Source organism: Phallusia mammillata, chromosome 4, assembly GCF_965637545.1.
Source record: "Phallusia mammillata chromosome 4, kaPhaMamm4.hap1.1, whole genome shotgun sequence".
In the NCBI taxonomy this organism is placed as follows: Eukaryota; Metazoa; Chordata; class Ascidiacea; order Phlebobranchia; family Ascidiidae; genus Phallusia; species Phallusia mammillata.
In genome coordinates, this window is record NC_137255.1 from 1111539 (window position 1) to 1126123 (window position 14585).

The window sequence follows — 14585 nt, forward strand, 5'->3', positions numbered from 1 at the left end:
ATTGTCATTCCATGAAAGCATTATGCCTACCAGAGAAACATTACATTTATGTGTATTTGTTATGACATTATTAGTGTTAGGTAACAGATCAGGAAGTTGTGCTTACTTGTCGCGATTTTGCTGAAGATTTTTCGGATCATTTTTCCCAGGACCTGGTTTAGCTGAATTATGCGTCAACATTTCATCTGAAAATGAAACAAATGTCAATCAAAAACCGAAAAACATTCAGCATTTGTTAGGGATGGCCTGAGTCGCCCAAAATGACCAGAGCATTAAAATTGCATGTTCATGACCTGCTAACATTTCGAAAGAAGCACAAAATTGACTGTTTTTTTGTCAAAATTGAAACCATGCGAAATTTGTATTGTGTCTCTATTACTAGTCACCCAGTTAACTGAGATTAAATTTCACAACATACAGACGAACTCACTGTGACAATGATTCTTCAGAAGAGGAGTAGGATTGGAAGATCTGGATGCGAGAAGCGATGCAGAAGTTTTCTTACACCGACATTGTGAACCAATGTTCCACTTGGCACGAGCTTGATGAGCCATTTCACACAAATCGAACAGACAGGTGCTGGAAGGAAAATTAAGTTGATTACTCTCATTGTTTGGGCAAAAGTTATAATTCACAGACATAGAGTGTCAGTTCGATGTTTTTGATGCATACTTCTGGGGCCTGTACAGATTAATACACAGATGGTAGCGTAAGGGACCTTGGATAGAACTAGCATGAAATTGGTACAGAACATTTGCGGTTCTAGCCCATCCCTACTTTCAACTATTTTGTGACACAGAAAACCTAAATAGCACTGATAGTTAACATTGAAAAGTTTACATTGAGGTGTGTGATTGTTACCTTGGAATAATTTGTGTGGGCATCAGATGAAGCGGGAGGTGGTGCTTTCCCTTCGTACATCTCATCCATCGGTACAAGTTGTTCTTGTCACTGTCATATGCTTCAAGCTCTGCATATGTTCAGAGAAAATACAGTCAAGCATTTTACAAACAAATACCACATAATCATCTACTGCAAATTCAAGTGCCAGTAACTTCAGCTATCACTAACTAAAAGTTATCATTAATCAGATGGTAATAAAAAATTGGCAGCAAAAAAAGTTGAAGGCATCATCCATTTAACAATAAATTTGCTGCACACTAAGCACTGGATATCCAATTAGGTGGTAAGTTTTTGGCATTGATATAGAAAACTCAAGATTTTACTTATAAAAATTTTACAAAATTATTATTAAACGCAAAACGCTTTTAAAGTTTGAACTGCTTAACCTATTTTACAGTTAACACAAATAGTTCTACATTTTAAATCATTTTTAATGCGGTAAGCTTCCCAGGAAAATGTACGCCAACTTTAGGAACTGCCCGCCTGTCTAGTCATCTACTAAGTTTGACTTTCTGCCCTTACCTTCTTTTGTCATAGCTCTTCTTGTGTTGAAACAATCACAACAGACACCGAAACCACATTTGGGGCAGACCCAGTGTAGATTGAACAACGTTGTCTCACAAGCGTCACACATTTCCCTCACTCCTGTCACTGGACGTTTCCAGCAAACAACAGCTGCAAATCAAAATTTTTAAAGTTGAAAAAATGGCTTTTTAAGTATATGTATGACCTAAAACTAATCATCCAAAAGTGTGACACGAATATAATACCTGCAATTTTGTACCATTAAAACAATAAATAGTTAAATTTATTAAATTAGGGAGATTTTTGACTACTATTTTTTGCAATTAAGGGTCACATTGATATAAGGGTTACTACAATTTAAAATTTTTAGACTAAATCTGACCAAACACCACACCTTCTCTGTGAACTTTCACCAGTGCTTCTTTCTCTTCATGGACCAGCTCACAAAACTGACCACCGATGTGACTCATGATGTACTTGCAAGCTTCAAGGTCAAGTGATGGTTGCACGCCGCCCTTCGCTCCCGCTGTCAGCTTTAGTTGCTCGTTGTACGTCGGAAGCCACAGAGATAAGTCCTGATGTTCACTGTCTTCTGGATCACAGAAACCAGCTGCTTGAAGTTGGCCATTAACAAATGCAAGTCTGCAGAAAAACATGAGATGATGACAACAGTACGTAAAGTGATTGTAAGAGCACAATTGTATAAAAAAAAAGATCATTTTATAAAACAGTGATCGCATGTCTCAATAACTCCTTGCTATAAAAGCATTAATCTTAAGCAACTTTTAGATCTAGCCACTGTTACAAGCAAACCCATCAAGATAGTCTTTATTTAGGTTGCTTTCAACAATGCAAACTGATATAGTAAAACTGTGTCATAAGCATGTTATATGGTATTTATGGTCTTACACAGAACACTTACTTTCTAAAGTGGTAGAACCTGCAGAATATTGTTGTGTTTTCCTTTCGTTTTATGCTCCTGCATTCCCTGCACTTGGGGATTGTGGTCGAACCGTTAGTCGAAGTTTGGATTGTGATGCCAGAAATTGCTGCAAGTAACAAATAAAACTTAACATTATGAAGCAAAGTTGTCAGCCATTACCATGCTATATTCAGTACTGTTTATATCCATTGAATAAAGTTTTTTGTCTTGTCGTTCCTTTAATTTTATTTGCGACTGATTGTGTTTTAGTGGCAAGGCTCATAAGACACTTGTCTTTACTTAACTTGGTACTATTCAAAGCATTCTGAAGTATTTGCATTTTACAAAAAAAACACAGAACTGAGTGCAACTACGTACCAGATATTTCGTGGCAAGCTGCATCTTGCATGAAATGTTCTCCCGATCGCTTCAATCTTGCTTGTTCCTTCTTGCAATAAAGGATTGACATCGGTAAACCATCTGCAAAGAAATCATTGTTCAAAGCAGGAGAAACAACCATTAAATTGCCATTTCAATATCACAGAGTTTTTACATGTTTTACAGGAAAATAAGATTATTCCTATTGTGTCTAACAATAATACAAACAGTTTCTCCATTGAGTTTATCCAGATCGAGCAGAAAACAAGTTATGGTTGTAAAGACTGAAGTAACATAACACAACAACATACTTTCTCCCAGTGGCATTTCTGTCACTTCCTTCTTCTTTGAATGATTTTTCTTCTTATTTTTCTTCCCATCATCGTTTTCCCCGCTCTGCTCTGCATCATTTCCATCAGCAACCTCCTCTTCTGAGTTGGATTGTTTCAGGGAGTTCAGGAGACCCAGAAGATACTTTTTGCTGTTTGAGAAGGAGCACTTCATCTTCCCAGCCTTGCTTCCCTTAATATCATCAACTTCAAACTTCGCATCTTCTGCTTCCTGTTTCTCAGCAGCCATTGGAGGAGACATATCACTTCCATGTTCCGGAGACTTCTTCATCTTTTTTGGCTCCTTGTCTTTGTGCTTGCGTTTCTTTTTGTTTGGGTCCTTAGGCTTTTTGTCCTTGTCTTTATCCTGCTTCCGGTGCTTCTTCTTTGGCTTTTTCATCAGCGGAGGAGCAAGAGGGTCTTCCGGAGTCTTTGCCTCATCAGAAGGAGTTTTTACCGACTCCTGATTGGTCAGAGTTTGGTCAGGTGATGGAGAACTGCAAACATCACCAGAGTTTCTGCGTTTTAATGGTTTGTTTGCTGGAGAGCGCGGTGAGTCATCCGATTCATCGGACATTCGCTGCATCCATGCTTTCTTCAATTTGGGGCAGTTAGCAGGTTTTGTGCCTGGGGTGGGAGCAACAGCAGTTGGTGGGACAACTTCTGGGGTGGGTGGTTGAGTTTTGCTTGATGCCGAACCACATGAGAAGTCGGAAATGCTTGAGGCATCCGAGCTTGGACTGACAGCGACTGTCCCGGTCGGGGTTTTGGGTTTTACTTCTGGAGCGTTAGTTGTATCCATCACAAGGGTCCTGGGCTTGTCAAGGTTGTTTGGAGCTGACACAATCACAGGGGTACTCACAGTGGGGGGAATAGGGGCAGCTGCTTGGGGTTTGGAACTTAAGTTCATCGGGGTAAGGTCATCCTGGCTCGCTGAGTTTGGCGGAGTGACTTTGTTCTCTTGCTTTTGTGCCACATGTGGTGGAAGAGTCATGGTTGGAGCTTGAGACTGATGAATACTTTCTCCATTCATGTGCACAGGAGGAGGATGTGACCTCACTGGCTCACGTTTTAAACCAAGCAAAGCATCTTTAAGGGCATGTTTGCTTGGGGCGCCGGGATACTGCCCATCAGTTCCCGATGTACCCCACACAATACTGGAAGGGGCGATATGCAATAACCCAGCTTGTGCAAGGCCTGTTAGATGTGGGTCCTTGCCACCACCTGGAAGAAAGTGACGCATAATGTTTGCTGATCCCATCTGCTGCATCTGCTTTTCGTCTGCAGTCAGTTGTTGAACATCTGGACACGGCTTTTTCTGCACTGAAGCCACATCATTTTCTTGATTAACTCGCTTGCGATTGTTTTTGTCAGATTCTACTTCTGGGATCTCAGATTTGATTATCGGCTGGTTTTTAATTTCCTGGTGAACTGGGACAGGGGAAGATCTTGGAATAGTTTCGGGGTGTTTAGGATACACAACATGACTAGGTCTGCTCGAAGCTGAGGTCTGGATGCTGTCATTGTTGCCATGGACTTCTGTGACCTTGTAATGACCTCCATTGATGATCACTGAGTTTGCTTGCTTCTGCGGTGATTGCTGTTGCTGCTGTTGTTGTTGTTGTTGTTGTTGTTGTTGTTGTTGTTGTTGTTGTTGCTGTAGTTGGTGTTGTAGTTGTTGCTGTAGTTGGTGTTGTTGTAGTGGTTGCTGAGGCTTTGTCTCGTTCGGTTTGGGGAATCGATACAACTGACTCAATGCATTGGGACTAAGTATCCTTGCATGGCTGCCATCTTGCATTAATGGACCGACCTCGTCTAGGTTCTCTACTGCAGCAGGTGGCTTGTGATTCGCTGCATCTCTTTCACTGATATACTTCACAGGTTGGGGGTAAGAAGTTGCAGCCTTCATAGGAATACCCTTCTCTGGGTGAATCCCCCCTGCATGAATATCATCAGTTGATGTTTTCGGGGATGGCAACTTCTGCCCTGACGGACTGTACTTCAGTGATTTGATGTTTATAACTGAAGGCTGGGGTGGGACTGTGCTCGGCAAAGATTTTCCAGTTTGTGCCACCACTAGGGGGTGTGGTACTCCCCCAGCAGTGTGAGAGTAGCTCACATAAGGCCATGTTGGGTAAGCAGCTGGACTAGAAGTTGCTTGTGGTGGAGGCATTGGCGGTTTCTTAATGGCACGCTTTGGTGAAGTTCTTCTGTCTCGAGCTTCTTCTTTAGGTGATTCTGTGACAACCGGTGGCTGCCAAGTCCTGCAACTGCTTGCCACTGCATAAGTAGGCACAGAAGTAGGTGGAGTAGGTCTGCTTCGGTCTGGTGTTGATGCTGTTGGTTGCATGCTGCTCCTCACAGTCTCCTGCAGGGCACCGTTTGCTTTTGCGTCATCGAAGAGATACTGAGCTGCTCTGGCAACATACGTAGCAGGGTCAATCTTGCCGAAGGGACTATTAGTGAGATGACCTGGTTTATCCAACCACGGACGTGCATGGGAGTTTTCCACTGGGTTTTCTACTTTCGGAATTCTTTGTTCCGGTTGCCGCGCTTGCGCTACCACCGTTACTTGCTTGTTTTCCACAGGGTTGGTTTTGTATTTCTGCAACGGAAAAGAAAGTGAGGATGTGTTGAAATGTAAACATATTCTTTGCACGCTCTTTCCAAGAACTATAGTGGTTTAATATTTAACCCCATAATTATTTGAGTGGGTTCTTGTGGGAGGTGCCTTAAACAAATACAACTAACTCAGTTAATAGTTAACTCAAGTAAACCTGGAGCAGGGAGAAGTTCCTCAGCATAAATTTAAGTGCACTTTGACATTTAAAGCTGCTACACTTAAAAATACACATTGACCACTATTTTTTAGGATTGATATGATCAGGGCTGGTTTAACACTATCAATTACAGTTTAACCATTTTCTATCTCTTTGCTATAAATTTCCGGCAATTTTTAGGGATGGTTTTGTTCCTAAATGACCACTAAATAACAGGGCTAGTTTAACACCATCAGTTACGCTTTAACGATTTTCTAGCTCTACACTGTTTGTAGTTGGCAATTTTTTAGCGATGGTTTTGTCAACAGACTAACTAACAGAAGGATTAATTTTAAAACGCAAACTTACATTTTTCCATCTTTCTTCCTTCATCTTTGCCTCTGCCTCCAACTTCATCATTGACTTCCTCTGCTCCTCATGGAGGATCCTCTTCTCCTCCTCCTGGATGCGGAGGATCCTCTCTCTCTCCTCCATGAGGACAGACGGGTGATCCCTGGATGCAGGGTGATGCGGGGACATGTTACGACTGGGTGAGTAGTGAACTGCTCTGCCCCGTTCAACTCCCTGGGATTCCTGGGGTCTGCGTGGGGTCATCGTTTTCACCAGTGGGGGCGGAGGTTGGGTGGATTTTTTACCCACATTGCTCTTTATCGCAGAAGAGGGGGAGTTTAAATGTTCTCGCTGGCGCTCTGATTTGTAATGTTCATTCGCAAGTTTCCTATAACAAAAGTTTCAACTTATAGCTTTAATAGCTATTAATTTGAAGAAAATCAATTTTCCAATGCATTTAAAACACTTTGGAGAAACTGCACACATTCTTTTACAGTTCTAAACACGAAGAAATACAAGTCTAAATCAATTGTCTGCAAAGTAGCGTGAAATTCAAGTGTTAAGATTCCTTACTGTTGTTGAAGTTCTTTGCTTGTTGCTGGAGCTTCCACTATAACGGGATGTGAAACTTTGGGTGATGCAGTCCTTGCTCCAGGTAGAGCAGCAGTAGCATCAGGTCTGTAAAGTCCCTGGTAAGCTGCCAGCGCATCACGATTGGCTCCCCAAATTGCATAGTTGGCAAGCACCTGCATAAACACAAATACTATTTACATCTGCTAGAAACAAGTTTTGCCAGGATGACAAGTGTTTTAATGTTTTAAAAGTTGCTTGATGGTTATGATGGCTGGCTGGGTGCTTCAACTCATAAACAAAATGTATTTGTACCACTTTATGAGTCTTTGCTTAAAGCTGCACTATCGTGATCAAACAGGCACTGAAAAACATTTTTCAGCATGAGCAAACTTACCTGCTGCTGTAGTTCCTTCTCTAACATATCCTGTTGTATGGATTTGTTGATGAAAGGTGAGATAAGGTTTGCAGGGGGAACGAGCCCATTGGCTGCCACTGCTTGCAAGTGTGCCATTGCTGTTGGGTTGAGCGCACCAGCTATCGCCTGTTAATGAAAATAATGCTCGTTTAAAGACAAAACTGCCAGAAAAGTTTACAAATTAAAAATTCAATATGAATTTTTGCAGCTGTTTTAATGACTTAACTTATAATGTGTAAGCTATTGCTGCAAGGCATAATATCAAGTTTATAGAGCTCTTCTGGCAAATGTATTTTTATACTGACGTTTCGACGTCCTATACAGGTCTTCTTCTTCAGGTAAATAACACTAAAGGCACATAGTACAGTGCACGATAAACAAAAGGATAAAAGAATGTATTTAACAACTTATTAAGTTAATATTTGTCACACTGAAACAATTGATTTTGGGCTTAAATCTACGTTTGGAAAAGCCTATGTTGGCACATAGTTTGGTCAAGACAACATACCAACTGAATTTAGTAACAGAATAACTCCCAACAGAAAAAAACAAAACTAAAAGACCAAATCGATGTATTGATCTGAATGTAGGAAAGCCCAAGTGAACGCAACCAGTTGAAATGAAAAATTGATCACAAGTTAGCTGGGATTGACAATTTAGGGAGAAAATCAGAATGCAAATTTCTGAACAGTTTCCAGGAAGTGAACTGATATGCCTAAAGACAAAACCAACATCAATATTTTATGCTGTTTAAATGTTGAGCCTAAAGAATTGTTTATTCCACAAAATGAGGTGGTTTTGGAAGAAATTTTGTTAAGAATTGACTGTTTCATTTCTCATAACAATTCACTATTTATAAAAGTATGTTCTTTTTTTGCGGACCAATTTGGTAAAGAAAATCTTGATGTTCAATTTTCACTGGAGTGAAAACACTACAAATCATTTAGTGGGTAAATCACATAATATTACACCAAACAACAGCCCATGTTATGTTGGCTTTTCAGTTGTTTTATTGGTATCAGCTTAATTTTCTTCTGTTTTGTGACACATTACTGCTTGAGTAAAGTTTTAAAGCCTGTGTCTTGCAAGTCTAAACAGTATAGATTGTAGTGTCTGGCACTGTACTACACTGATGAAGGTGACCTGTGTAGGAGGGTATAAAAATACAATTGCCAGAGAAGCTCTACAAATTTGATATTATGCCTGGCAGCAACAGCTTATATATAGAATGCAGTAGTTGGTATTAAGGTTATTGCAGTGTTTCTACTACTCCTATGTTTCAATGACGTACCGGGTTTCCGTACAGCAAAGGCAAGCCATAATGTAGATAGGGGTTGGCAACAATATGTTGTGGAAGGGGGATCTGGGCCAATGGTTGTGGCTGACCAGACTGTTGAGCTTGCTGCTGTTGCTGCTGCTGCTGTTGTTGTTGCTGTTGCTGCTGCTGCTGCTGTTGTTGCTGCAAGGCCTGTAAGGGATCATGGTAAAATAAGTAAAATGCTAAAATTTCATGAAAACCAAGTTATGTTAACAATCATTGAGTAACTAAGAATGGAAAGTATAAACTGTGATCGTTGGTGACCGTGCTGCCAGTTGAAGGGTCAATACTCCCAGAACAATTATTGAGTTTATGTTACAAATTCAATTATGTTAAAGTGAAGCAGTAAGTTTTGTCCTATGTAAAATTTAAGTGACATTAAAATGCGACCCTAATTCACATTCTGCATAAACACAGAGACGACGTGTAACGAAAGAAAAATATAAGAAACCCTGCTAGTTGTTTTTGCAGCAAAGACAGGGCAAAGTAGCAAAGCCCAATTTTAGTCAGAAACGCATTGACCTTTCTTTAAACGACAGACTTTTGTCATCAATAATTCAGCACACAGCAATGAAACAAGTTTGTTGCCAAAAAACTGTCGTAATGCCCTACCTTATTTGGAAGGCACTAAAAACATAATGTGACAATACACCACTTTTATTTATAGCAAGGAGTTTGGCCTCCTACATCGTGGTTTTAATTAGGAATTCTTGATTTGGTTGAACCGGTTGGACAACCCTGGTCAAAATTCACAGAGCACAACTTCAAAAACCTATCTACAATGTGCACCAAGTGGAATAGGATTGAACCTTGTTTTATTGATCAAAATGGGTACTCATAATAAAAAAAGTATACATCAGCACAAAGTATCAGCCTAACTTGTATGAATTTGTCATAAAACTGAATGCTTTGTGAGAATTAATCACCCTAGCTCTTTCCAACACAGTTTTATGGCACTGGTACATTTCAGTTTACAAACAGTTGCATTAGTCCCATTGACATAAAACTGAATGCTTACAAAGACATAATGACCCAATCTCCCTCTAATACAGCTTTTTGGCATTGGTACATTACAGTTTACTACCTGCTGCATTCTGTACATTACCTGGTGTGTGGCAATCGCTGAGAGACTGCGTGCATGAGAGTTTTGATGCATCTCCTGTGTCGTTGTTTCTTCTTCTTTCACTGCTGCAAAAAACACAAATACTTAAGCTTGTGAAGAATGATGAGACAAAAAAATATATAACATAGAAACAAATATGAAATAGAAGACAAATAAAATCTTAGACAAAAGGTTTATGTAAAGTTACGTAAACTCCATTCCTTACTAAAGTCAGTTATGTAAGTTATTTTTGTTGTTTAAAAATTACCATGTTTTGACTCTTCATGGTAGAAAAACAAAAAGGAGATTCCTTTCGAACAAACAATATTTACAAACCGTACATAATTTTTAACATTAGCACTATTTATAATCTGAAATATAAACAACAAATGATCAAAAACTGCTCCATATAATCTGCTCAATCAACTTCAAATCTATATTGAACCCATTTTCTTAAATCTCAAGTCTTTCCACAAGCGACCCTCCCAACCGACAAATGCAATCACTACACACACGCAACAGAGCCCATTGTTATTTGCTTCGTGCCCTCATTCGTGCGTCACAATGTTCTCGGATGTCGTAAACGCGCGGCCCTCTAGCCAGCTTGCTTTATGACACCACAAAAACGCTCTTCATTGTTTGCAGACTCGCCTCGCATTGTGAAGTAGCAGAGCGACGCGGGGAAATGGGCGGCTCAACCCGGGGGAGGCCGGTTCAAATTACCGATCCGCTTAAACCTCGCAATCTGATGTCGTAATTACGAGATAGAGCTTGGATTAATAACTTTTACAATTATTTGCGAACGTTACATAAATTTTATTGCAGACGTTTCAAAATTCGCTGTTCTTTCCACCAGTACGTTTTGCAACGACATGTAACATACTAATATACTCTGCAAGCCAGTCTTGTCTAGTTCCCCTAAGGCACCTTACTAAATATAGTGTTCACGAATTCCAAACGTCGCCCAACAGTCCATTTTATGGGCGTGTTGGAAATTCAATTAAACTGAAGCGCCAACGACAAAACACGTAAGAGTTTCATAGCGTATGAGTATTTGAGCTATTTGTAGCCGGTTTCCTAAAAAACACAACCTTTACGAACTTAGTCACAACCTGTGCTGAGCACAAACTATCCCAGTAGTATCTCAATAAGAACACAGCCCCTTCATCTATCAGCAAAAACCAAATACTTCTGCTCACACCAACACAACTGCGATCAATGATTACCCAACAGTATGAGGTCATAATGCAGGGCGGTTACCAACGGCGTCGTTTGACTCGCCGAACGTCATAAATAGCTGATGATGCAACAATGCCATTGGGGTCAAGGTTCGCAGTTTGTTTTGCTGCAATTTCTCGCTAAGATTCGGTTTGAGAAACAGTCTTCAACTGCGCCACAGCTTTGAGATGTGGTTGGATCGACTTATAACTTGCAACAATCACACTACTATCCAAAACCGCGGTCTATTTGCTTAAATACCTTGCACCTCTAGCTTGTCCTGTTTCAAGGCTGCAATTAACGCCTGGGATGCTTGCTTGAACCGGCAAACACGACTATCTCTGTACTGAGCTAATCTACGAACAGTTTAGCACGGAAGATTGGCACGTCCTTTCGTTAGTCATGCCGGTTAAAATAGACTCGTGTATATTGCATTTATAGATCATGTCCCTGCCTCATGCCGGAGGAAATGAGTTGATCTATATAGGCATAGGTCGGCATTGATGTCTGCATGTATGATCATGCAAGCTAAGCAACCTTTTGCAACTTGGTTGGGGAATTTCCGAACTCAGTTCACTCTGGTTGCAATTCAGCAGCATTATATGTCTACAAGAACTCCACGGTTAGGTTGTATGTAATTGCATCAGGTCTAACAAAGTGTTGTGTTTGTAAACTGTCGACTCAAATTAAGCTACCCTTTTTCACAACTTAATGTAGTTTGTGTAGCTTTGTGTCTTTTGTGTTCAGAACCACCACACTATCCACCAGATAGTGTATTAGTCAGTGCAAACCTAACAAAACGTTTCGACAATGACAACACTGCCATACATCGTTTTAACTTGAGTACAAAAGTTAAACTAGCTTCCTTACTGTGATTAGAGTCGGAATGATTTGTGTTTAAAACTTCCCAAAGCAACAAGGCAGTGTGTTGGTCAATAAATTGTCCTGGCTCGACTTGTGCACATAAAGAAGCGGGTTATGCAACCAGCTGTTTCACTAGACAACTTTGCAGTACGTTGTTGCAGCCAAGTATAGCGGGTTACTTAACCAACTTCCTGCGGTAAAGTGCGGAGAAGTTGTTTACACGCTTTCTTCGAACTGCGTTTGAACCGAAATTAACGACACCTTTGGAAACTAAAGCGCGTTCATTAGCCAGTTTCCACAAGTGTTAAGTTGAAGACAAACAACCGGGTTCACCGGACCTAAGTTCTCACGAAAAATTACACCACGAGTGTTTTTGTTTCTGGCAAGATTCCTTCCCATATTACTACCACATCGAATTCACACAAGCTCCACAAATATCACGAAAAACTATAGCACAGAATTGAATGACGCGCTTTACGGGAAAGCTGGCAAAGATTCGATGCCGATTTACGTATTAACCGCACGAGTGGAATCGCCTTGTCATTAAGACTGGAGCGGATGTGGTCCTTAAACACAAAACAACGATGGTGGTTATTTGCAAAGTTTGACGCAAACAGGCTTTTGCGGATCTCCTCACTGCACGATGTAAACTGACCAGTCCATCCGCAATACCAATTTAAGCTGTAAAATGGCTTCAGAATATCTAAACGCTTTGAACCTCAAATGACTTGCTGTTGGTTCTGCATATTTCAGGCAGTCAACAAAAAATATTGACCGAAAAATCTATAACTTGGCGACTGAAAGAAACAAAGCCGCATGATTCCTATTTACCAGTCGCTGCTTAGAATTAAAAGCAAGCTTTCCGTTCTAATAAAAGAACACGGAGTAAAGGGTTGGTCGTTGACGCGTCACAGTACCCTCTGTGACCAAACAAACTAGGGCGTAATCGTTCCAAAATAGCGGGAGACAATATCAGTGTGCCATTGTGGCGAAATAATAGGCATTGTGCGATGTGGAATGCGAACTAGTGCCGGCTGAAGGAGCTGCCTTTAGAGAAAATTGTCACCTTTATGCGTCAAAACCTGAAATTACCAGATGAACCGGGCAGGTTTTGAAGCGCCTTCAGCTGTGCTGGTCTCTCATAAGCCAAAATACTCGTTAACAACCGTTACAGAACTCAATAGAAAGAACAAATTGACATTGTTTGTATTAAATGTGAATGTTGAAATATCAACTCCACCATGCGCAATATTTTCGGTTTAACGTGTATGAAACTTTGGCTGTATTCGAAGTAAACTACAGAAATTTCGAAACCTGGTCCTATACATCAGTAGATCACTGTGCGTTGTTTCAATTTTCCAAGGGCGTCGCAGAATATTTGTTTCGTGGCTTTTTGTTGTTGTATCAATAAACACAACTTATATAATAAGTTTCCTCATTAACTTTTTTTTGCTGGTGCGTCGTAAGTCCAGAAAACTTTCCAGAGGCGTCGCAACAAAAAAAGTTTGAGAACCACTGCTATACACCAACACTAAACCTATGAATGAGCTATTCTACTAAACTCGTTCACTTCAGGATTAAGAACTTTATCACAAAACAGCAGGTTAAATCACAAACAAACATAACGTAAACCTCTCACTATCATCTCTGTAACTGTCAACTGCCAGTTTCAAGGTTCGACCGCTTGGCTCATCACACACAAACAGATTGGAAGAACACAGGAACTGGTCGGGCTTGTGGGTTTACAGCCTCAAGCCAAATCAATCAAGCGACCGACCAAGCAGCGACATGACGTCACAAAAGAGATTATGTCGACACAATCTGTGCTCGTGACCCCCGTGCGAAGATTTGGAACAAGTTATTGGAAGCGAGATACAGGAAACGTGTTCGATTTCAAATCGGAGTTTTCAATCGGAGAATTTGCACACAGAGATTTACTACACGAATTTTGTTACAGATCTTTTTTAAACATCTCGAAATATCCATTCTTAATGAAAATTTGCAAAATAATATGTTTGTTTGCAAAGAAACTTTTGTGTAGCGCAAAAACATACAAACTTGTTCTGCTGGCTGCCAATCAAGCACAGCTACAAAAACCACAAATAACCACACATGACCACAGTCCACAATGAAAGCGCATTTGTTCTTTTCATCCAAAAGCAGGTTGAAACTTTCGGCTTTATTCAGTTGATCATGCGACCGCTTCTGCACCCAGTTGAACTTACCGCATCAGCAGTTTCCCAGCGAAACTAACCGCTCGAAATTTCGCAAAGTACAAAGATCACATGGCTGCCTCACGTCTGGTCACAACACACTTTCATCAATCCAACATCAATCAATTTCATTTGGGCAAGAAACAAAGAAATATCTGAAAGCTGTTGTCACTATTTTAAGCTGACTTCAAACTTGTTCGATATTTCTCAGTCACAAAATTCTTGTTTGATAAAACTACTGTTTCCTCTGTAACAAACTGATATAAACACCAATACCTTGAGATAGCAACATCGGTAGCTGGGAAAAAAAAACTACACTAGATGTAAATATGTAAGTTAGTTCTGATCAAACCACATTTCCAGCAACTGTATTTCAGCAGATAGTCAACTAAATGCGACCAAAAAGCTTAGTTACAATATCAAAAAATCAAACTACTCCATAACCTGCGCAAAACCTGTCTGAATTTCCTCATTGGGGACAAAACTAGAAGTTTGAGATTAGGTGAATATGCTCTGGTCCCAGTAATTTCCAGGTCATTACTCACTGCGTCTCCCATGCTCGTCAACTGTCCTATGCCAGTTGCTTCACAAAGAATCACGCGCAAAAAGCGAAATGTAAACACGACCTCCCCCCCACCACCGCCGTACAACGCGCGACGGGATTTGATCGATTATTAGCTGATTGTAGGTCGGCGCGAGAGCGTCCACTCGTCCC

At 40.5% G+C, this 14585-nt stretch overlaps 1 protein-coding gene across 2 annotated transcripts in view; it reads right to left on the reverse strand.

Annotated features, from left to right (window-relative positions):
* Positions 1-14585, reverse strand: part of LOC145224766 (uncharacterized) — a 46921-nt gene that overhangs the window by 6687 nt on the left and 25649 nt on the right. For both annotated transcript variants that reach the window (XM_080091349.1, XM_080091350.1), the window contains 13 exons: positions 9579-9661; positions 8447-8623; positions 7135-7281; positions 6741-6913; positions 6186-6555; positions 3040-5662; positions 2729-2830; positions 2351-2477; positions 1823-2070; positions 1426-1578; positions 862-970; positions 431-579; positions 107-185 (listed from right to left, as the gene is read on the reverse strand). In XM_080091349.1, the coding sequence (XP_079947475.1) occupies positions 107-185; positions 431-579; positions 862-970; positions 1426-1578; positions 1823-2070; positions 2351-2477; positions 2729-2830; positions 3040-5662; positions 6186-6555; positions 6741-6913; positions 7135-7281; positions 8447-8623; positions 9579-9661 (4540 nt within the window). The remainder of the gene's footprint in view (positions 1-106; positions 186-430; positions 580-861; positions 971-1425; positions 1579-1822; positions 2071-2350; positions 2478-2728; positions 2831-3039; positions 5663-6185; positions 6556-6740; positions 6914-7134; positions 7282-8446; positions 8624-9578; positions 9662-14585) is intronic.